The sequence below is a fragment of the Bos taurus genome, chromosome 1 (assembly GCF_002263795.3).
Source record: "Bos taurus isolate L1 Dominette 01449 registration number 42190680 breed Hereford chromosome 1, ARS-UCD2.0, whole genome shotgun sequence".
In the NCBI taxonomy this organism is placed as follows: Eukaryota; Metazoa; Chordata; class Mammalia; order Artiodactyla; family Bovidae; genus Bos; species Bos taurus.
In genome coordinates this window covers 73,950,209-73,975,177 of record NC_037328.1, presented here as the reverse complement: position 1 = coordinate 73,975,177, position 24,969 = coordinate 73,950,209, and the positions used below count along the sequence as shown (strand labels likewise).

Here is a 24,969-nt window from a genome sequence, read left to right as displayed (position 1 = left end):
TTATATCAGCTAGTTTTATTAAATTTGATAAGTCACTTTTAGAAACAGAAAGTTTTAAAAATTTTGTGACTAAGATGATGTTAATTCAATAAGCAGAAGAACATTCAAAAGACAGAACATACTTAGTTCATTTTAGATAAACAAACATTTACTGTGTATCTACTGTGCATGCCAGCTATAGAGCTATATGTCACTAGGGACAAATTTAATAAATAAGAAAACGTGCTCTCTAAATCCTCACATATTTGGATAAATGCATGCTTTTTATAGAAGCTGAAACAGAAAAATACTAATAAGCAAGACTGGCTATATATCCAAATCTACCTTTAAAAGAAAAAAAAAAACAAAAACGAGAAACTTTACCACATACAACAACCTTCTTCTATAGACTAAAATGGCTAAAAGCACCAGAATCAATTTTTTAACCCAGGAAATGGATTTGTATCTTAATAGTATATTAATATGAAAATGTATTAAATATATATAAATAAAGTATATTATGGATAAGTCACATGCATTCGCATAATGCAGAAGAATGTATAAAATGTATGTATAAAATGCTTCGTGACTTACATTGCAAGTATGAGAGGGAAGCATTCTCATTAAAAAAACAAAACCTGAAATCAACTATTGTTGCTGTTGAGTTGCTAAGTCGTGTCTGACTCTTTGTGACCCCATGGACCGTAGTCCGCCAGGCTTCTCTCTCCTTGGGATTTTCCAGGCAAGAGTACTGGAGTGGGTTGCCATTTCCTTCTCCAAGGGATTTTCCTGACCCAGGGATCGAAGCCGGGTCTCCTGCATTGCACGTGGATTCTGTACCATCTGAGCCAAGAAATCAACTATACCTCCATTTAAAAACAAGCAAACAAACTCGAAACCTGAATTTGTCAAATGTTCATGTTCAGATCAGACTGGAAGTTGTAGTGGGAAGAAAAAGGAGGCTGTGAAACAAACTCAAATGAGAGAGGCCCAGGAGAGGGACAGGCAACAAATCTTTACTACCCTGAGTTGAAAATTGTCAAAATGGAATCCTTTCTGGCCAGAAAAAGAGGACTTTCCAGAAGCCAGAACTATAATATAAAGGAAAATGAGGTACACTAGCTGTGGTTCCCCAGATATTCCTCATACTGAAATTCGGTGTCTGCAAGTCAGGGCCATGCTCCTCCTAGCACATGGAAAGACTCCAGTTCGTGCTATGAACATTAACTCCTTGAAGGACAGTGTCCAGGTGTTGCCCAAATGATGTACACTGGCCCCTGACTAATATGCTGACAGCTAATCACACATTAGCAAGATGAATGCAGTGTCAAAACGTGCCCTTCAGTTCCTGGGTTCCGTGAGAATCCTGGGGCTGGGACAGGGGTGGAGGGAGGATGCACATTTTAGTGAGTTTGGAAATAGTGAAGAAAAGAAATTAAATGAAGTTTGGCCATCACTCTAGCAATCACTGATCACCAAAGCCAGTGCCAGAATCTCTTCTTTACTAGTGTTCAGGATAAAACTGGGAAAGAGGAAATGATAATGCATTTGGTCCCGAGTACTTACCCGTTCCCATCACAAGGCACGACTCCCCAGAGATCCAAGCCATCCCTTGTTAAGGTGCCTGTCTAAACAGAAACAGGAGCTCACTTTACTCTGAAGACTCAGCAGCCCATAGTGACACCAGTAAGTTATGTTTTAACAGGAAAATGTATGTCACAAACCCATGGTCAAGCTCAGCACTTGGGGAATGACACAGTCAGATGGGTATCTGGAATCCTGGGTGGAAGCTTTGATGAACTCACACCAGTTGTGGGACAAACTGGCACTTAATCTCTTTGAACTTTAGTGTTCTCCGAGATAAAGGGAAGAAAACAGTTACTGCCTACATATTTCAGAGACCTGTTTTGAGAATTTAATGAAAGACTGAATGGATGGGAGAGGCATTGGTAAGCCTGCTCTGAGAGCTAAAGAGTGTGTCCACTGACATAGGTAACAGACTTGTGGTTGCCAGTGGGGAGGTGAGGTGAGGGGGACAGACTGGCAGCTTGGGATTAGCAGCTGCGAACTATTATATATAGGATGGATAAACAGAAGGCCCTACCGTATAGCACAGGGAACTATGTTCAGTGCCCTCTGAGAAACCATAATGGAAAAGAATATGAAAAAAATGTATTTGTATAACTCAGTCACTTTGCTGTACAGCAGAAATTAAACACAGCATTGTAAATCAACTACACTTCAATAACTTAAAAAAAAAAAATGGGTGAGTCCCAGCATTTATAGCAGAAGTTAAAAGTATGTCATCAGAAATAATAGAAGTATAATTTTTCACTGTTCTAAAGAAATAGTTTGCTATTTTGACATCTATTTGTTAAAAAGGTGTTTGTTAGTATTTCTCTTAGTAAAGTGATGAAGAGTTTGGACTGGCTTAAAACGCTGGCTGTGTGACCTGGGCCAATTATTTAGTCCCCTAAACATCAGAGTCCTTATCTGTAATGTGGTCATCATCATATAGGGTTGTTGAAAAGATTAAATGAGATAATATAGTGTTGAATGCAATGTCTGCAAAGAGTGAGAGCTGAGAATAATGAAAATTGTTCGCAATTATTACTTTTTATTCAAATTCATTTCACAATTATCTTCCCCACCCCTGTTTCCCTTTCCAAGCTCAAGGATAATATGATGCTAGAAACAGAACATCTTTCTGTGTGATGCTAGCTTGATCACAAATTAACTTTGACATGGTGGCACGAACCATATTAACCTTCTGTTCTTCGTAAATCTCTTTGATATTCCAGTAATTATAAAATACAGCTCTGATCCCATTAAGTCTCTGCTATCCCAGACCTTCCCAGTACTGTTTAATGGGTACGGAGTTTCAGTTGGGGAAGAGAGAATAAGTTCTGGAGATGGATAGTGATGATGGCTGCATAGCAACATGAAAGCACTTAAAGCCCCTTAAAAATGATTAGCATGGTAAATTTTACGTTATAAATCTTTTGCCACAATAAAAAATCAGTAAATGGAAGGAAACAATAAAAAAGAAGAAGAAAACACCTTCAATGAATAGCTCTCCACTATCTAAAATGTATATTAAAATTTCTTAGCCAGATATTCCAGGTCTACAACACCCTTTCCCATCACTAAGGTTCTGCTCTGATCAAAGTCACTCTGTTCTCTCCTGACTCCATGCGTGGGCATGGAGTGTGGGCATGTGAATGTGGATTCACATGACTATAATGTCTACGAATTGTTTATCTTAAAAAAATTTTTTGTATATATTATGACATTTGACATGCAAAAGGACTTTCTCTTTTACAATTTATTTTTCATTGCCAAGACAGTGGTTTACATTATATTATAAATAACATTATATAAGTTTTGCCAACATTATACTTCTATTTCAGTATGATCACCACCAAAATTTTAATTTAGGAAACCTTCTGATGGAGAGACTGCCTCCTTGGAGCCAGCCAGTTCTTAGAGATAGCCAGGGTCTCAGCCAAGAATATGCCTTTGATATGCAAACTAACCAGTCAAGAGTCATACCTTCTCTATCTGGCCACACTCCCCTGGAAACATCACCCCAGGGCCAGCTACTAGACAACTAGAGGTCAATCCTAGAGACCAAAACCCATCAAAATCATTCCAAATAGCTAGTTGTCATCTATGTACCCTGCCCTGTCTTGTATTTCCTGCAGAAACTCCTTTATAAAGGCCATAACCTGAGCACTACCCTCAATCCTCCTTTCCTTCCTGATCAAAATCTGGCATTCCATCTCTGGCCCTGCCTGGTAGGACACACCTCTTCTGTCGGGGAACTGTAACATTAAACACATTTTTCAATGGCATTTTCTGCCAGCAGCCACTTAGTCACCTTTATAAATTAAGACATGGGTACAAAACAGCCCTTCATTTCCATCTTACCCTCTTATAGCTCCCACCTTCATACCAGCATGTGTATACAGATGAAAAGAATATATTCAGGAGAAGGCAGAATAAGAGGCTGGTTGGGAGTAACTGGTATGGGATCAAGGATTATTTTAAGCAATTTACTGCAGATGGAAAACTACAGAAAAGAAAGATTTCCTGGGGATTTATTTTAACCCAGTCTCATAGTAAGAGACAGCTAAATAAACATTTTCTTTTTTATTCATTCATTAAGTCAATGAATATTTATTGAACACTGACTATACGCCAGGTAATAATATTAGCATTAGGGATACAGTAGTAACCATAGTAAAAGGTTTAAATTTCGTATGACGGTTTTGACTATAGAGGGACAGAATGCTATTTTAATTCATTGAGATTCATAGAATATTGGAGCTGGAAGAATCCTAAAAGATTCACCTACTCAGTTCCTACTTTCCCTTCTCTAAACCCTAGAATCTGAGATGAAGAGATGTATCTGTCCTAGATGACATATCCAATCAGAGACAAAATGAAATCAGGTACCCAGTACCCACATCCAAGGTTTCCTGCCTCACAAGAATGTAAAGCACCTGCGCATGATGACAGTGATGATAAAAACGGCGCCGAGGGTGATGATGAAACACACATACCTTGTCAAAGCAGACCAGGTTTAATTGTCCACATACGTTGATCCTCTGGGGGCTAATGCAGAAGATGCCTCTCTTCTTCAGCCTCCTCTGGGCATACATAATGCCTGTGGTCAGAGCAGCAGGCAGAGCGGGAGGAACTGCAATTGTGATGACGTCAAGGGCTTTCTTCACTACCTCCCCGGGAGTTTCCTGGGAGGACAAAGTTAGCTATTACAGATAAATCCATTGTGAACACTTTAATGAGCATGACTTTTTCCTCTCCTCTTTGTTTTCTATCTTGGTACAGATTTCTAGAAATTATATGAGCTGGCCAAATGTGGTTTAAAGAGAATGAACGCGTTTATTGGCTTTCTCTATATTTTGCCAAAGTGTAATGAAAAAGTCTGTAACAATTCATACTGCTACCAGTGGAGAACAATGTACCAGTTTGCCACGACCTTATCAACATTGGTTTTTATTTAAAATTCATCACTTAACAGCTATAAAATACTACATTATTGGAATAAACATATTCTTAAATTAAAGATGAAAAAATAGAGTAAGGCAAAATCCAAGAGTAGAGGCATGTTACTATCTCCATAAACACAGTGTTTTATCCCACTGGATCCAATGGCTATTATGGAGCTTGGTGATCAACTGCTTATATTGGGGATCTGGGAATATGTAGGCAGGTTTCAGCATTTGGCTTTGTTTTCCCAGGTTTGAAAACCACCCCTTAGATTAAGGTCAACAGGAGAATAAGAGACACTATATAAATGAGTCTACATGCATTGTACTAAAAGAATAAAAGCAGCTTACCCCACTGAGCACATAGACGCACAAAGTATAGATCATCCCAATGGTGGCTGTCCCTACGAGGCACAGGAGGAACCTGATGGCATCTCTGTAGAGCTTAAAATTCATCGGCTTGGGGTAGAGAATGGATCTCACGAGGTCTCCCTTTGCGGTGTTGAATCCTGAAGCAGTAAACACACACCTCACACTCTCAGGATGACAAATCCTTCTGCTAGTGCTTTTCTAATCTTTAACAGGGCCTTTGTTTCCTCTAGAGAAACTTAAACAGTGCTTAAGCCCAAACACAATTAAAGGATGATTGGCAACATACCTAAATGCTAGAATGAATATATCCTAGCTCTTTCAGAGCCTATTCCTCTCTGGCTTTCCTTCCTTTTATATTTCTAATTTCAGTGCATCCCAGAGATAGTAAAGCACCCTATGGGGGCAGAGCGCAGCTTTGCCAAATATAGCTTCATTTTAAGGAAAGGACTTGTAAGTGTGCACATACACATGTGTGTATGCGTGCACACACACACAGAACACTTGAATTTAAATGGTCCAGTAAATACAGATGGATTCAACTTCTAATGCTTTTTATCATCAAGTTTTCAATTTCTAGTCCTGCATGGAAAAAACTTGGGGTTTGTTCTTTGGGTTTGAAAACCTAAGCTCTAGGTCCTGCTGTGTCAGTGACTGGCTGTGTGAGTTTTTTTTTTTTTTAAGAAAAACTTGACCTAAATTGTGTGGGCTCCAGCCTATTCATGTACAAAGTAAGGACAGGCATCTTTGTTCCGCTAATTTGATATGTGGAACTAGCTTCGGAGAAGGCAATGGCAACCCAATCCAGTAATCTTGCCTGGAAAATCCCACGGCCGGAGGAGCCTAGTGGGCTGCAGTCCATGGGGTCACCAAGAGTCAGACACAACAGAGCAACTTCACTTTCACTTTTCACTTTCATGCATTGGAGAAGGAAATGGCAACCCACTCCAGTGTTCTTGCCTGGAGAATCCCAGGGACAGGGGAGCCTGGTGGGCTGCCGTCTATGGGGTCGCATAGAGTCGGACATGACTGAAGCGACTTAGCAGCAGCAGCAGCAGGAAATAGTTTACAAATTACAAAGCACGTGAATAATACTTATTGTCACCAGTGTTATTGTTCTTACTAAAAGGTATATGCCATAGTTAAATTCACATTTTAAATATCTCTATTTACATATATGGGGTTTGTCATCTAAAGACTGCTCCTTGCCTAATTCATTTAAAGCACTAGATAAATGGAGTGAAAGTATTTCATGAAAATAATAAAATGCAGGAGGTTCTAACTAACCTGTCTGCAGTACCACTGCTTTCACAGGGCTGGAGCAGGCCCCCTTGGCCTGGATAACCTCCGTTCCACAGAAGAGGACATGCCGCTTGTACTCCCCTTCACTCTGTGTTTTCCAGGGCACTGAGCCATCCACCTTAGGTAATGGAGTTTTAGTGACTGGAATACTTTCTCCTACAGAAAACAAGCATCTCAGTTTGTGAGGTGGGAGACCTTCATTCATTTAAATCCTGCATTCACCAACCCATCACATGCCAGGCATTTTTTGTGAGCTTGTCACCTAGCAGGAACAACCTTTGGTATAGATGATATAAGGAGAAACACAGTTCTTGTGTTTAAGAAGTTTGTAGTCCAGAGAGGGAGACAGCCATTAAAAAAATTAAATACAATGTCATGTTAGAAATACTCTAAGTCTTATAAAACCAAACAGGGATGCTGAGATAGATTGGAAACAACCATTTAGGGAATAGCAAGTTGTGCAGTCTAGAATGCAGGGTCTGGGGAGTAAGAGGTCATGAGAGCTATGTAGAAGCCAAGACTTGGAGAGCCCTGCATGCACACACTTGAGTGTTTAAATCCCTTTCATTAGGCACTGGTGGCAGGAGAGAAATAGGGAGGTATCTCGTTGTCCGATTCAGGAGAGTACTATCACATTTACATACCAGAGAGTGTATTCTGTCTTCAATACAGGGAATGAATTGGAAGACTGATGAGGTTGCAGACTCATACAGTTGGGAAACCATCGCAAGGGTCCCAGCTGAAGAGGACAAGGTCTGAACTATGGCAGCTGACAGTAGGAGCAGGAAAGAACTGGTTTTGAGAAATAAAAAAGTGAGCAGCTACCAAACTTGGGGAGATTTTTATATTGGTAGATCATAGTGACAGAGGAATTTTAAGTGGCTTCCTGGTTTCTGACTTGAAAGAATGAGCAGAGGGAGGGTATTAATCATTAACACAAAGATTGTTGGAATCCTTGTAGGAGGAAGGAGGAACTGCCTTTTGGTCTCTGAGTTAAAGATGACTTGTGGAAGGACCACGGTGAGTTGCTTTGCAGGCAGTTAATTTATTTGGGTCCTGAGCTCAGGGGAGAGGTCTTGACTGGAGATATTTAGTCCCAGTTCATCACCCTATAGACAATAATTACAGCTATGGGAAGAGACAAGATTATTTAGGGATCACATGAAAGATGAAAAAAGAAAAAATCAAAGAACCCTGAACAGCTTCAGAAATCGAAGAGGTGGAGGAAATGGAGCCACACAGGACACTGGCGTATTATTCAGAAAGAGACAGTGCTATCTAGGAAGGTTAGAGAGACGTGTTTTCAGAAGGAAGAGGTGGTCAGAATAGTCAAATGCCACAGGTCGGCTAAAAAGATGAGAAATTTAAAGAATCCATTGGATTCGCCAATTGAGACTTTAGCGACTTTCGCCAATGTACTGGGAAGGGCAGATTTCAGTGGATTGAAGTGCTAATACAAGGTGGTGAATGAATTGTTAAAGTAAATAATAGCGCCTGTTCTGAGAAAGCTCGTTAAAATCCTCTACCTCCATTCATAGAAAGGATAATATAAAGTCAGGGATATGTCCCAGTATACTAGAGCTGCTTTCATGAGGAAAATGATATTTGGTATTGTAAATGTCCCAGCACAAAGGGGTTTTTATCAAATCTATGGATTCCTTAGAGAAATAAACCTGACCTGTCACATCGTTTTTGTTTTTGTTTTTTTGTAAGTTCACACGGACTGTGTGCTGATGTCTGCATTTCATGCCTTCCCGGTCCACCAGGAGAAATGGTTTGATTTGGACTTTAATGGGAATCATGGTACATCAATACATTTACAGCCTCCAATTGCATCTCTGAAAAAGCGCTTGTGATTCTTACAGAAAGGCTGTAACATCTCCTCCTAACTGCATATGTGAGTTAGAACTCAAAGCACTGTGACCTTGAACAAGACCTCTCTGAACCTCAGCTCCCATATCCCTGATATGACATCTCTCCAGCTCCATCATGCAATTGAAAAATGAAATCCAGGGACTTCCCTGGTGGTCCAGTGGTTAAGAATCCACTTTATAATGCAGGTGATGTGGGTACAATCACTGGTTGGGGAATTAAGGTTCCACATGCCTGGGGCAACTAAGCCCGTGTGTCACAAAGATCCAGCATGACCCAATAAAACATTCCAGGTGCCGCAACTAAGACCCGGTGAAGCCAAAGACATAAATATTTATTTATTTAAAATTAGAATAAATAACAATGAAAAGTAAAAATGAAACACAATTATTTAAAAATATCCAGTGTGCGTTTTCAAAGTAGCAGCTTTGGCAAATCCTGCATCAACCACTTTTCAACATTTTCAAACCAACCTAGAAAGAGCTTGAACTTGACCTGGGGCAGGAAGGGTGTTTCAGGATGTCATAACGGTTTTCAAACCATCTGTGTTTATCTGAAGATACATTTTATAGAAAAACATGAAACATAAAAGCCACAGGTGATTCTGAAACATCAAATGACCTTTAAAGGTTTTTAAATCTTTAAAATGACAGGATTGTAATAATCTTTTTTGCAGGAAAGAAATGCTAAATGCTCCAAAAGTTAGGACTGTTATCAAACCTAGCATATAGAAATCAGTTTTAATTTGAACTCTCGGGTCTGTCCAGTGCAGGACTATTAGTAAGATTTGTGAGAGTAGGAAGGTCCCATAGCAGCCGCATGCTCTGCCATTATCATTCAGGAGAAACCTGGGAGAACCAGCGGAGGCTGTATGTGAGGTGACAGAACTGTACCTGTCAGCATGCCTTCATTCACCACACAGCTGCCATCAATCAGAATAGCATCACATGGCATTTGCACTTTGTTCCCCATCAGAATTAATAGATCTCCAGGCACCAGGAAGCGTGATTCTAGCTCCTGGACTCCAGCTGGAAGTGTGAGGAAACAAAGTTGAGTCAGGTTTTTTCCCACAAAAACACAGTCCAACATCTACCTAAATTGGAAATCAATGAAAAAGCAACCAAAGCATATATGAAAAGGAAGCAATTCCACAACATTGACTCTAAATCTGCAAACAATAAGAAAAAAGGTAATATATTATATTACATAAAATAAAGACCTTTGTGTGGCAATAAAAAAATAAATAGGCAGAGAAAAAACTAATGACAAATTCAGAGAACATGTTTGAAACTTACATTGCAGACAAAAGATTAATATTCCTAATAAAAAAAGAGTTTGAAAAAAAAAAGATGTAAAGCAAATGACTGTATAGCAAAATTGTTACCATATAATTCACATGCAAACAGACACACACATACATACTACAAGCAGCATGGTGTTTGAAAAGATATTTATTCTTACTCATAGTAAGAAAATTGAAAAATATATCCTTCCTTTCTGCCTTTTGTCCTTCTTTCTGACCTTCCGTTATTTCTTACCTTCCTTATTCAGTCCCAAAGCCCCAAAGCTACAAGCAGTTAAGCAAGATAGACAACCATGCAGGGGGCTAGGTAAAGTGGGGATAGGAGTGGTAGACCATTCCACATGGTGAAGCCTTAACTGGATGAGTGGGTGCTTACGTGGCTGGGTGCAGAGTGACAGAGCCCAAGGAGGGAGACAAGATCCCCATAGTGGCAGTGGCCTGTTTTGAGATATTGGAGTCCAGCCAGGTGAGAAAGGCAGGATTGATACTATAAGTTGATATAATGAGGCTGAAGAGAGACAGGTTTCTCACTGAAGAAAGGAAGTTATAAGAAACAGAAATAAAATCAGAATGAACTTTGTGGTACTGGACTGGAATTGGAAATGATAGTGTAAATGGATGATTTTCAACAGATAGATGGTAAAATAACATAGATGTGCATGTGTGTATATATAAGAATATATGCAAATATATTTGCTTGCCTTTTTCTATATGTAGTTTCTCTTAATTCTGTTCTCTGAGAGGGGTTGTGAGCAGTGAAAACCCAATAATGAAAAAGAATGTAAAAGGCTCTACACTGAGAACTATAAGATATGACTGAGAGAAATCAAAGAAGATTAAATGGAGAGATAGCATGTCCATGGGTCACAAGGCCCAAATTTGTTACATACCAATTTTTCACCAATTGATCTACAGATTCAACACAATCCCAGTCAAACTTTTAGCATATTTTTTTTTGGTAAAAATCGACAAGCTGATTCTAAGAGTCATATGGAAATGCAAAGAGCCCTATATTGCCAAAACAACTCTGAAAAAGAACAAAGTTGGAGGACTAATGTTATTCTAAGACTTATGTAGTCACGTTATGTGGAATTAATATAAAGACAAGTAAATATTAGAATAGTAGAGAATAAGGAGTCCAGATAGATCCATTCAGGTGCAGGAAACTGACTTTTGACAAAAGTGCAAAGACAATTAAGTGAAGAAAGGATTGCCCTTTCAATATATGGTATTAGGACATTTTGGATATCTGTTTGCAAAAGATGAAAGTGAAATCGCTCAGTCGTGTCCAACTCTTTGGGACCCCATGGATTGTAGCCCACCAGACTCCTCCATCCATGGGATTCTCCAGGCAAGAATACTGGAGTGGGATGCCATTTCCTTCTCCAGGGGGATCTTCCCAACCTAGAGATCGAACCCAGGTCTCCTGCATTGCAGGCAGACGCTTTAACCTCTGAGCCACCTGGGAAGCCCTCCATTAGTCATTAGGAAAATGCAAGTTAAAACAACAATGAGATACTACCACTCACCTTTTTAAATGACTAAAATGAAAAAGACTGACCATACTGAGTAGTGGTAAGAAAGTGAAGCAACTGAAACTCTTACACACTGCTGGTGGGAAAGCACAATGGCACAACCACTTCTGAAAACAGTTTTGCGGTTTCTTTAAAAGTTAAATATGGATTTGTCATATGATTCAGTCATTCTACAGTCAGGTATTTTCCCATAAGAAATGAAAATGCATGTCCATAGAAAGAATTGAATCCAAACATTCAAGTAGAATTATTTGTAATTGTCCCAAAGTGGAAATAACTCAAATTTCCGTCAACAACTAAATGCATTCACTAACTGGTCTACCTGGACAATGGAATTCACTTATAAATAAGAATAAGCTATTAATGTTCTTAAAAAATGGATGAACTTCAAAATTATTATGAACTTTGTTCTTCACAAAATTAAACCCAAGATATACTTTAAAAGTTGATGATGGAAAGGAAAGCCTGGCATGCTGTAATTCATGGGGTTGCAAAGAGTCGGACACGACTGAACGACTGAACTGAATTGATACTTTAAAAGGCAAAAATGCATACTGTGCAGTACCATTTATAAAATATCCTGAACATGCAAAGTGGTTGCCTGAGGATGGGGATGCACAGTAAGAAGTTGAGAGGGAAGATTACAAACAGGCACGAGGCAGCTTTTAGAGGTGATGGACAGTCATTATCTTCATTGTGGTGATAGTGCATGGGTAGGTATAATGTCTAAACCTACCAAATTGTACAATTTAAATATTAATATGTTCAGTTTATGGTATGTCAATTTTACTTCACATTTTTTTAAGTGAAAAAAAATGTCAAGGTCCTCAGCCCTTTAAGTTATTGCAGAACAAAACCGACATATGAAGATGAGAGTAGTAGGAACAATCAGAAATAAAAATTTAAATCCCTTTCTGATTTCATATGGACAACACATAGATCTAAAATGAAGTGACTTACCATTTTTCCCATATATAGAGACTGTAATGTTATTATGTGCTTCAACTAAACGGTGGAGCTTTACAGATTGCTGAAAAAGAAGAACAGACAATAGGAAAAAAAAAAGCCTTTTCTATTTTAGGATAGGCCCCAGATAATAGCCAGTAGAGTGTCAGCCTTCTTTAAAGGTGGAGCCAACTGAATGTACTCTTTATAAACAAGACGGAGTAGCCTGCTACTCAACTGAAAAAGCATCCAACTTGTGGTGGTCTTCATCCAGTGATAAGAAGCATGTGTTGCTTAGTAGAAAGAAATTCCCCAGCATGCTCTGCCCACTCAAAAGAACTTTGATCATTCAAGATTTATGTTTATACCTAAATAGCTTCAAGAACCAAGCATTATTTCAGCTTTGGGTCATCCTACATTAGAGTTCCTAATTTAACTTCATAAGGACTTTAATGGTTCCTATTCTTTCCTCATAGTATTTTATATACTTTAATATATAAGATATATGGGACATTGACAGTGAAAAAATAAGAGCAGACAAAAATAGTAATATATTGGATTTCACATTTATTAGGAAACTATTGTGTGAAAGACCTTTTATAAGGTTCTGGGGATTAAAAAGTCCCAATCATTTGGTCTTTTCATTTTCTTTTTTCTGATTTTGTTATTTAAGACACTCCTTCAATCTCCTAGCTTCGAATCATTTACAGATTTGATTAATATATCCTAAGAATAGTCAACAGAATAATATAAGGTGAAAAAGTTTTCTGCTATTAATCTATTATTTTATTTATTTATGCAGTCATTCCACATTTATTGAGTAATCTTTATGCTAAGAGATAGCAGTAAAATGGTCAACAAAGCAGAAATGATTCTTACCATCAAGATATTTACAACCTACTGGGTAAATATATTTAATCAAACAATCACACACATAAATATATCACTATGATCAACAATAAAATAGAAAAAGTAAAGTATTTTTGGAGCATATATAGCTAATGAACCAATACAAATCTTAAGTGACATTGAAATAAATAGGTTGTTGAACTATGAGTTTCAAATTCAAAAGAGATATTTGGACTGGAAATATATACATAAATTTGAAAGTCATTAGCATATGCTTTCAGAATTCATTAGTATATACAATATAAGAATAGTGAAGACTCAGTTGTACTCTTATGAAAAAGACCATCAAGACACCATTATTAATAATAGCAATAAAGCTAGGTAGAAAATAATGTAATTATGCTCCCTCTTACATAGGAAAGAAAAACAAAATATATGTATATTCCAAAAAAATTTTTGGAAGAAAGCACAAGAAGCTAATAAAAGAGGTTGCACAAGTGGAGGGATGGAGGAAGAGGAAGCCTTTAAGTGGTAAACATTTTCCTATTGTTTTGGTTTTTAGACATCCATGTTTTGAAAAGCCAGGTAGAGAGGGATGAACTATGAAAAGAGACTTCCCTGGTGGTCTAGTGATTCAGACTCCTCACTTTCACTGCAGGAGGCACAGGTTCAATCCCTGGTCAAGGAAGTTCCTCATGCTGAAAGGAGCAGCCAAAATGAAAAAAAAAAAAGAGGCAGGGGTGGAGGGGTGGGGGGAGAGAATGAAAGAACATCTAGAGAAGTGGAGAGTGTGCTGTCAGTGAAGCCAAAGGGAAAGTAGTTAACATAGTCAAATGCAACCGAGAGGTTTAGTGAAATCTACACTTTTGAAAAAGTATTCACTGTAGGAAGGGAATCATAAAATCTTCAAACTAATGACCAGCCACCCAATAAAAATTAATGAGGGACATGAATACAGTTCACAGCAAAAGAAAAACAAACAGCTTAAAACAAGAAAAAAAGTTCAACTCTCAATGGAAAACATGCAATTAAAGTTAAAGAATTCTGTATTCACTTATAGTGGCAAAAATGAGGAAAACACTTATCTACCCTTAGGGGAATATTAGTATTCACTTGTTTAAGAGACATTTGACAATGTCTACTAAAATAGTATATAGCTTATGATTAAGTAGTTCTAGTTTCAAATATAGAAAATTCATATCTCCTTATCAATACAGATACATTATACACACATTTCCATGTGATATAAATTACACATATTTGTGATTTATACATATTTGTAAACACACATATACATTGATGTGTGAAAACATATATGTGCAAATATCCTCAATATATCAGTGTTTTACCAGCAAAAGACTAGAACAATCTAAATATCCATCAATATGACTGGCTTCAAAATTATGGTGAGTTTAGAGAAAGTATATTTGTGCAGATATGGAAAGATATTTAAGATATATTAGGTGAAAGATATTTAAGATATATTAGGTGAAAATTGCAAGTGTATAACAGTATATATAGTATACTTCCATTTACACAAAACAAATTAATGCATATGTGTTTAACTGTGCTAGAAGTATGTAAAGCATCTGGTCCCAGTGAATGCCTCTTAAAAGGAGACCCAAACACTGAAAGAAGGGGAGTATTTACTCCTCATTTACAGTTTTGTTCTGTGTGAATTTTTTTGTTACATCCATATGTTATTCCTTCTATCAAGAAACACCACCACCACCTAATTTAAAGAAAAATATTGTCCTTTAATTTTAAAGTTATTTTAGGATTATAGTGGTGACCTTAACAATAGTTGTTTGAATGGAATCACAAGAGAGGAAGCCAGCTCAGTATGGGTGAGACATGAGAGGGAGATGAGTAAATGAAGAAAAAAGCAAAATGAGCTCAGTAAGTTTTGCTTCAAAGGGAGAAAAGAGGTAGAGTCATAGCTGAAGTTTAAGGTACAGTAAAAAAATGAAAACTTTTTTCATTTGTTTCTTTTTCTTTTTTTAAGTTGGGAAATACTTGAGCATGTTTAAGTGCTGATAGAGAAACATGAGCTTGTTTAAATGCTGATGTGAAAGCTCTTAAGGAGGGGAAGCAGAAGGAGTCATTCGCTGACCACATAAGCAGGCTGAGAAGGTAGGACAGAATGCTATAAAGCACAGGCAGAGGACTTCCCTGGTGGTTCAGTGGCTAAGACTCTGAGCTCCCAATAGGAGCCTGGGGGCCAACAGGGGGCCTGGGCTCAATCCTTGCTTGGGAAACTAGATCCCACATGCAGCAACTAAGAGTTCCCAAGACCTGGTGCAGTCAAATAAATAAAAATAAATACACACACACACAAAAAAAAAATTAGAAGAAGAAGAAGGCAGGCAAATGGCATTTCCTCATATGTAAGAGAGATCAAGGCAGGAGGAAGGTGGAGACAAAAATCATCTGGTTGTTGGAGAACAGGGAATTGAGCAAATTCCTGTCTTATAGTTTCCATCTTTGTGAAAAAAGCAATGAAACAGACTATTAGCTGAGTTAGAGGAAAGGTAGAATGTGAATAGTTAGGCATCTTAGAAACTCGAATGAAGGTTTGGTCTGAAACTTTAATTTCAGACAATTGGAGAGCACGTTGACTAGAGACATATAGAAAGCTTGCCCAGATGAGATCAATATTCATGGATTTATAACACAATCAACCAACCTACACAGTGTAATATTTTTTCCCAACAGCACCTGGATCCCCTGGTATAGGTATAAGGAAAACCAAGAGTTGGATTGGGGTGTTGACAAATGAGTACCAACTCAACATAAAGAGTAAAGATACTAAACATTCCTTGGTGGCGATGGTTTCGTCACTAAGTCATGTCCATCTCTTTGAGACCCCATGGACTGTAGCCCACTAGGCTGCTCTGCCCATGGGATTTCCCAGGCAAGAATACTAGAGCTGGTTGCCATTTCCTTCTCAGAGGATCTTCCTGACCCAGCCCAGTCTCCTGCATTGCAGGCAAATTCTTTACTGACTAAGCCACGGAAGTCCCTATTAAACATTAAAGACTCCTCTACCTCCACCATCTTTAAGATCCATCAGTATTCTCTACATATTTTTCACTTATTTTTAATTCATAAATATACACATATTCTAGTAAAACTTAATAAACTAAACAGAGGGGGAAAACAACTTGAAAGGTTAGGGATTGAGATGTGAAGGAATGGAAGAACCAGTACTTGTTGAGCATGAGCAGTTGTGCTAGATATTTACAAATGTGGTCTCATTTGTTATGAGGTGAGCAGTGACTTCTTCCAGGTGGCTCAGCAGTTAAGTATCTGCCTGCAGTGCAGGACACCTGGGTTTGATCTCTGGGTTGGGAATATCCCCTGGAGAAAGGAATGGCAATCTACTCCAGTATTCTTGCCTGGAAAATATCACGGATCAGGAGCCTGGTGGGCTACAGTCCATGGGGTCACAAAACAGTCAGACACGACTGAGCACACACATGGTGGGCAATGACTATTTCCCCATTGTACTCCTTTCTAACAAAATTTCAACAAAGTCAGAATTCTTCCTTTTTGAGACTGTAGTGTTAGTGGTTAAACTCACCTCTCTGAGATCATATACAGTCAAAGCGATGGAAATGATGGACATGATTATGATGGCAAAAGCATACTCCTTATAGTCTTCACTAAACCACAGACAGACACTGAAGAGTTGAAATACATAAAACGGATTTAAAACCTATTGGCAGACATAAAAACAAGAAGACAAAGGAGATATTTAGGCTTTACACTTGGCTATTCATTGGCTTTTTTGGTGTCATAATCATCTCCATGACACAAATCATCCTATAAAATATTCTTATTTTATTTATGCAGCAACTACCATGTACTAGATATGGCACTAAGCAACTTGACCTGAATTTACTCATCTAATTCCCATAATTATCTCATTAAAACAGAAGTCATTACTTATCCCCATGGTAAAGATGAAGAAACTGAGCCTTAGATATTGAGAAATTGCCCAACATCACAGAGCAGCAAGTATCATAGACCAGGACCTGAACCTAGACAATCCGGCCCCAGAGCAACTTACTTTTAATCACACGGCACCTTATTAATTTACGAAGTATCATCTCATGTTTCCTCATGTTGACCATGACAACTGTCCTTTGAGGAGTACATAATATCATGGCTTCCCTGATGGCTCAGATGGTAAAGAATCTGCTTGCAATGCAGGAGACCCGGGTTCGATCCCTGGGTCAGGAAGATCCCCTGGAGAAGGAAATGGCAACCCACTCCAGTGTTTTTGCCTGGAGAATTCCACGGACAGAAGAGCCTTGTGGGCTACGGTTCATAGGGGTCGCACAGAGTCGGACACGACTGAGTAACTAACACAGTGTATGTCTGTCATGTGTATGTAGTAGTAGAATCATGTCCAGTTTACATTTACTGGCCTTCAGAAGACTGAAGTAGTAGGTCAGGTTTACAAAGTTTAAATTCTTTCTAGTTTACTGTCCTTCTCTATGACAAACATTGTCATATCTGAAGCCTTTCAAGTACTTTATCATATGAGTTGAAGACTAAATTTTCTCATAGAGAGCCAAGCTGAAGGGGTAATCTGTAGCTGAGCATCTAGAACACTATGGGAGAAAGTAGAGATTTAACTTCAACAGTTGTAATCCTGCTCAGGTTAAAAACATTTTGTGCCCTTACTCAAATTCCTTCTAGTTGATTTTCATCTTTCTAAAACAGAAATTGTAATCTTTGCCTCTGGTTAGGGAATAAGCACACAGAAACTTTTCTTATCAGTTTCTTCTGCTCTCATTCATGCCTTAAAGCTTGCTAAAAATTATTGAGAAAGAAGCTGGGGTTTACTAAGCCTGTTTTAAGGCAAGGAGGAGCAGAGATCATGTGCAGGAGAGGATCCAGAGTATAGCTGTATAGTTACAGTGTCAGTAATCACTGTAAAATGAAGAATAAGCCCAGGGATAGAGTCAAAGAGAAAAAATTCAAGGACATAAATGATGGTCAAATCTTTCTTTCCCTCCCACACATACACACTGAGATTAATAGAACTAATAAGGCGAAACAAACACTTTTCTCTTACAATTTTAGGTGCTGAGGAAATTGTGTATGCTGCCCATAAGAAAGGGATTGAGTTGGTTAAGTTTTAATTATTATTACAGTGTCACAAAGATGAGACAGGAGATAAAAGCATTGGATTAAAAAGGACACAGAGGACGGAAATCCTATGTTCACTGAGTCATTAAAGGGTAAGTAAACACATGAGCATCCTATCTTATGCTCTAACAGGCATTGTGTATGCCAAAATAGACCCCAAGAAAGAGGAGGGACGTGACTATGCTTAGCATTCTTTTAAAATAGTCCAAATTATGGTTTCCATTGACAAATAGCATTCTTGATCATTTGACTAGAACCAAACTTTTCTAGCCAGCACCAAGAGAAAATACTGATTACCTCCTTGATGAGCAGCTTCCAAATGGGTGTGATTTCAACATCAATAGTATTTGGCCCACATATTAACCTCCTGTGGGGAGAGATCACAGATCACTCAGTCTTTATTTTTATTTATAAAAATAAATGATTTCTCATCCATTCATAAAAAGGTCTGTTCCATGTTCATTTTCTCACTTGTCAGATCAATATAAGCCTCCCTTGTAACATAATACCTCCATCTTTCTCAAAATAACTGGAGAAGGGGAGGGTTTCCAGGTGCAAAACCAATAAACATGACCCTGTTACATTTATTGAACTAGACTCTTCATGAAGTTTAAATTTTTCCCGATGGTAATTTGGATATTTAATTTTAGTCATTGTTCCATTCAGGCAGTTTCAGGATTGGCACCCTCTCAACTCTGTCTCTCCCCAGCTCTGGCTCCATGGATGTGGGACAGGGGTTCATTACAAGAGAACAGTTTTACTGATAAGAAATACCATGCCTGCTTCCCTCCTCCTATTCAGTTCTGGGAAGCTGCAGAATTTATTTTGTGAGTGAGTGAAAAGATGTTGAGTTCTCAAAAATAGTTGCACAGATACACAGCCCTTTAATTGAAAACTCAGAGATGTGTTTCTTTGATTCTACAGAACAGTGACTCTGTGAGTATTTTGCTGTTAAGAACACTAAAACACTTTATCTGTGGCTTCTATGTAAATGCTCAGATCAAAGAACTTAACAGAATGTATTACAGCAGTGCTTCCCAAATGTAATGTTCACGTAGATAACCTTGTGGTCTTGTTAATGGCAAGATTCTGATTCAGTAAGGGTGAGGTGTGGTCTGAGATTCTGCATTTCTAACAAGCATCCAACTGAGGCTGATACTGTAGACTGTGGGTTTATTCAAAGTGCCACCAAAGCTCCACTCTAAAATGGTCAGGAGGGGAATGCAGGAATCATAGAAACTTAGGACTAGCAACGTGTGTATAGAGCTCTCCTCCCCACTTTTAATAATTAGGAAACTGAAACCCAGAAAGGAGAAGCTATGTGCTTAAAGCACACAGGAAATTAGTAACAGGCTCTTGACATTCAACACAATGCCCTTCCCAAACCTCACTCCTATGCCCAGTAACTGAGTTAGAATTGTAGAAGAGCTACAAGTCTTGAGTGATATTTTTCTACTGCTCTATAATTATTATTTTGCTACATTATATATTGTAATACATATTTCCTGATTAGTCAAAACTGGTTTAACCTTATTATAGTAACCTTGAGAAGCATCATGCAGAGTAAAAAGATAACTAAACCTATAGTCAAAGATGTAATTCTTCCTCTGTCACTTCCATCTGTGTGACCTGGTTTAGGCCATTAACCTCTCTGAGTCTCAGATTTTTGTCTGTTTTATTGAGATGATAAGGGTGTCTGTTCTAACTCACCCACAAAGTTGGTCTGATGAAGTGAGATAATGTATATAAACACATTTGTTTTAATAATATTAAATAGAGCACTACAACATATTCTGATATTATTAATAACCAGTTAAGACAGCCATTTCCAGGGCCCTCTTTTAGACTACCTGGTGACAGTCATTTCTAGCTGTCAGTATAGGTCAATAACAATATAGATAACAGTACAGGCATCTATGCATCTATAGGTACATAGATAGATAACAATAAACTTGGTACCTAATTTCTTGTTCTTCTGTTGTCAGACCAGATCCAAACTTTAGGTGTATCTTGGCAGAACTTAGCCAGTCTTCCAAACAGCTAAAATAATAATAATATTGAGAAAGACATATTTAACAAAATATTTCCGAGACAGTCTTTTTCTTTTTGGATACAATTGCTCAAACAACTTACCCAATTTTCCGGAACTGTCCCTCCAAGTTGTCCCAAACATATCTTATTTTCTGCACTTTTATGCACCTCACCTGCAAAAGAAAAGTACTAAGGAATCCCCAGTTTGAGGATCAGTGGATACACACAATCCAGAGACTAAAGAAGCATTTGTGGAAGAAGCAAAGGGAGAGCCCTAACATACTTAAGATTTTATCCTTTCCTAGCATATCTTGGCCTTGGCTATGACAGAAATGGCATTCCTTATTTGAAGTCTTCATTCAGTCAATGTGCACCATGGACTTACTATATAAGTAAAACTCAGCCTCTGCATTCCACTACTTGATAACCTAACAAGGGAAGGAAATATGTTATAAAAAGGGAAAACTATATCATACAGTCAAATTATATACATGTCAAAGAAATGAATGCATAATAAAGCAAAAATTATAGGATTGAAATACTGTAGAAATATAGAGGGTAGATGACAGAAGGTGTCATGGAGAAGAAGTTTCAGAGCTGCATTCTTAAAGGATTGGAAGAATTTTGTTCAGATGAGAAGATGACATTTCAAAGAGGTTTTGTACAATTTAGTTGTGGGGAAAGGCAGGTGAGGGGGGACCTCTTTGACAGCAGAATGGAGAAGGAGGCTGGAAGGATAAATAAAGATCAGAGTATGAATTCTCAAATGCTTGGGTAAGTATTTAGAACTTAATTTTGTAAGCAACAGATTTGCAGAATAACCTATGGAAGAGACACTAAAAAAAAAAAAGATTAGACTGACAGGTTCTAGAAGTCTATGAGGGCATTATTCAAGAAAATGAACTCTAGGAAATGAGCATCTGAGGGTACTGGCGATGGGAAGGAGAAGAAAGGTTAATGCTTATATTAGGACTTTCTGTTTCTAATTTTTAAAGCAATTTTACCTATGAATCTGAACTTCCCTTAACTGGTGATCTAATTAAGCACAAAGAGAAACGGTAAGACTGTCATATTGTCATGCAGCAATAGTTGGAGTCAACTAAGGCACTTTTAAAAACACTGATAAATGCAGATATTGAGCCTAGGTCCCAGAAGTTTCCTTTTCAAGACTTCTTCCCCTTCCTCATATTTTATTGAACATGTGTCTTCATTTGTCAGTCCATTTATTTGTTTGATGGAATTAAAGATGGTGGAGAGACTTCCCTCGTGATCCAGTGGCTAAGACTCTGAGATCCCAATGCAGGGAGCCCAGGTTTGATCCCTGGTCAAGGAATTAGATCCCACATGTCATAACTAAAGATACCAACAAAGATTAAAGATCCCATGTGCTATAACTAAGACCTGGTGCAGCAAAACAAATAAATTATGCTGTTGTTGTTGTGGTCGAGTTCAACTTTTGTGATCCCATGGTCTGCAACCCACCAGGCTCTCTGCCCACAGGATTTCCCAGGCAAGAATACTGGAGTAGGTTGCCATTTCCTTCTCCAGGGATCTTCCCAATCCAGGGATAGAACCCACATCTCCTGCATTGGCAGGTGAATTATTTACCCCTGAGCTACTAGGGAAGTCCAAATAAATAAAAAAATATTTTTAAAAAATTTAAAGATCGTAGAGGCCAATAATATTCTGAGGTTGTGTCCATGGGATGATTTGGGATGCCTACTTCTCCAGGTTCATGGCCAGCTAACAGGTTAAGCAATTTGTTAGCTGGGTGCTTGACCTTTTTTTGCTTTTGTTTATTTTGGCAATTAAGACAACTGAGTGGTAACAATTGACAGTAGAGAACTGCTCAGTAATTGATTTTATTATTTTTAAAAACTGACCTTGAGCTCATAAAACCAATTTAAATAGTTGCCTACACCTATATAAATTTCAGAGAAAGAAGTCTGTTATAAATATGTTTTAAATGAGGCAATGCCAAAGAATGCTCAAACTACCGCACAATTGCACTCATCTCACACACTAGTAAAGTAATGCTCAAAATTCTCCAAGCCAGGCTTCGGCAATACCTGAACCGTGAACTTCCTGACGATCAAACTGGTTTTAGAAAAGGCAGAGGAACCAGAGATCAAATTGCCAACATCTGCTGGATCATGGAAAAAGCAAGAGAGTTCCAGAAAAACGTCTATTTCTGCTTTATTGACTATGCCAAAGCCTTTGACTGTGTGGATCACAATAAAGTGTGGAGAATTCTCAAAGAGATGGGAACACCAGACCACCTGACCTCCCTCTTGAGAAATCTGTATGCAGGTCAGGAAACAACAGTTAGAACTGGACATGGAACAACAGACTCGTTCCAAATAGGAAAAGAAGCGTCAAGGCTGTATATTGTCACCCTGCTTATTTAACTTATATGCAGAGTACATCATGAGAAACGCTGGACTGGAAGAAACACAAGCTGGAATCAAGATTGCCGGGAGAAATATCAATAACCTCAGATATGCAGATGACACCACTCTTATGGCAGAAAGTGAAGAGGAACTCAAAAGCCTCTTGATGAAAATGAAAGTGGAGAGTGAAAAAGTTGGCTTAAAGCTCAACATTCAGAAAACAAAGATCATGGCATCTGGTCCCATCACTTCATGGGAAATAGATGGGGAAACAGTGGAAACAGTGTCAGACTTTATCTTTTTGGGCTCCAAAATCACTGCAGATAGTGACTGCAGCCATGAAATTAAAAGACGCTTACTCCTTGTAAGGAAAAGTTATGTCCAACCTAGATAGCATATTCAAATATGCTATCAAATAGCATATCAAATATGTCCAACCTAGATAGCAAATCAAAACCACTATGAGGTACCATTTCACACCAGTCAGAATGGCTGCGATCCAAAAGTCTACAAATAATAAATGCTGGAGAGGGTGTGGAGAAAAGGGAACCCTCTTACACTGTTGGTGGGAATGCAAACTAGTACAGCCACTATGGAGAACAGTGTGGAGATTCCTTAAAAAACTGGAAATAGAACTGCCTTATGATCCAGCAATCCCACTGCTGGGCATACACACTGAGGAAACCAGAAGGGAAAGAGACACGTGTACCCCAATGTTCATCGCAGCACTGTTTATAATAGCCAGGACATGGAAGCAACCTAGATGTCCATCAGCAGATGAATGGATAAGAAAGCTGTGGTACATATACACAATGGAGTATTACTCAGCCATTAAAAAGAATACATTTGAATCAGTTCTAATGAGGTGGATGAAACTGGAGCCTATTATACAGAGTGAAGTAAGCCAGAAGGAAAAACACCAATACAGTATACTAACGCATATATATGGAATTTAGAAAGATGGTAACGATAACCCTGTATATGAGACAGCAAAAGAGACACTGATGTATAGAACAGTCTTATGGACTCTGTGGGAGAGGGAGAGGGTGGGAAGATTTGGGAGAATGGCATTGAAACATGTGAAACGTCATGTATGAAACGAGATGCCAGTCCAGGTTCAATGCACGATGCTGGATGCTTGGGGCTGGTGCACTGGGACGACCCAGAGGGATGGTGTGGGGAGGGAGGAGGGAGGAGGGTTCAGGATGGGGAACACATGTATACTAATTAAATAATTTTCTATTAAAGAAAAATAAAAGGACACTCTGAAAAAAAAAATAGATAGCATATTCAAAAGCAGAGACATTACTTTGCCAACAAAGGTCCATCTAGTCAAGGCTATGGTTTTTCCTGTGGTCATGTATGGATGTGAGAGTTGGACTGTGAAGAAGGCTGAGCGCCAAAGAATCTATGGTTTTGAACTGTGGTGTTGGAGAAGACTCTTGAGAGTCCCTTGGACTGCAAGGAGATCCAACCAATCCATTCTGAAGGAGATCAGCCCTGGGATTTCTTTGGAAGGAATGATGCCAAAGCTGAAACTCCAGTACTTTGGCCGCCTCATGCGAAGAGTTGACTCATTGGAAAAGACTCTGATGCTGGGAGGGATTGGGGGCAGGAGGAGAAGGGGACAATAGAGGATGAGATGGCTGGATGGCATCACTGACTTGATGGACGTGAGTCTGAGTGAACTCTGGGAGTTGGTGATGGACAGGAAGGCCTGGCATGCTGCGATTCGTGGGGTCGCAAAGAGTCGGACACGACTGAGCGACTGAACTGAACTGAAATATGAATGTTAACTAGTCATAATTCAAGTAATACTAATTTAATATGATGGGAAAAGAGTAACCCAAATACATTTGAATGACAGAATTCAAATAAGATCATTTTATAGACATAAACTCCCTAGGATATTCTTTGGGGATTAACCTTTATTGTAAGACAAATCCCGTTGCATAGCTTATAATACAGGGCATGATACTCCTAAGAGTTAATATGCACTGAACATCTACTACATACGTGCAACCATATTGATCTTTGCATTTCTTAATTAATTGAATTTCATCAATTAATATTAGCAGTAGGCATTATCAGAGTTTAATAATTGACTCAAGATTACAGTTCTGAAGGATGAAGATGAGATTTTAACTGAGCTCTGGCTCCAAAATCCATATTCTTTATAATGTTCTATACTGTAAATTAAAGATTGGCACAGTGGAGGATCT

The 24,969-nt window shown here is 38.4% G+C and overlaps 1 protein-coding gene across 3 annotated transcripts in view; it reads right to left on the bottom strand.

The window, feature by feature from the left end:
* ATP13A4 (ATPase 13A4) overlaps positions 1–24,969 on the bottom strand; it is a 126,335-nt gene that overhangs the window by 44,653 nt on the left and 56,713 nt on the right. For all 3 annotated transcript variants that reach the window (XM_002684859.7, XM_059888178.1, XM_010801264.4), the window contains exons 4-13: positions 20,460–20,530; positions 20,286–20,366; positions 18,624–18,693; positions 16,750–16,884; positions 12,333–12,402; positions 9,428–9,562; positions 6,648–6,818; positions 5,343–5,500; positions 4,545–4,733; positions 1,546–1,607 (exon numbers count right to left, since the gene is read on the bottom strand). In XM_002684859.7, coding sequence (XP_002684905.3) covers positions 1,546–1,607; positions 4,545–4,733; positions 5,343–5,500; positions 6,648–6,818; positions 9,428–9,562; positions 12,333–12,402; positions 16,750–16,884; positions 18,624–18,693; positions 20,286–20,366; positions 20,460–20,530 — 1,142 coding nt within the window. The remainder of the gene's footprint in view (positions 1–1,545; positions 1,608–4,544; positions 4,734–5,342; positions 5,501–6,647; positions 6,819–9,427; positions 9,563–12,332; positions 12,403–16,749; positions 16,885–18,623; positions 18,694–20,285; positions 20,367–20,459; positions 20,531–24,969) is intronic.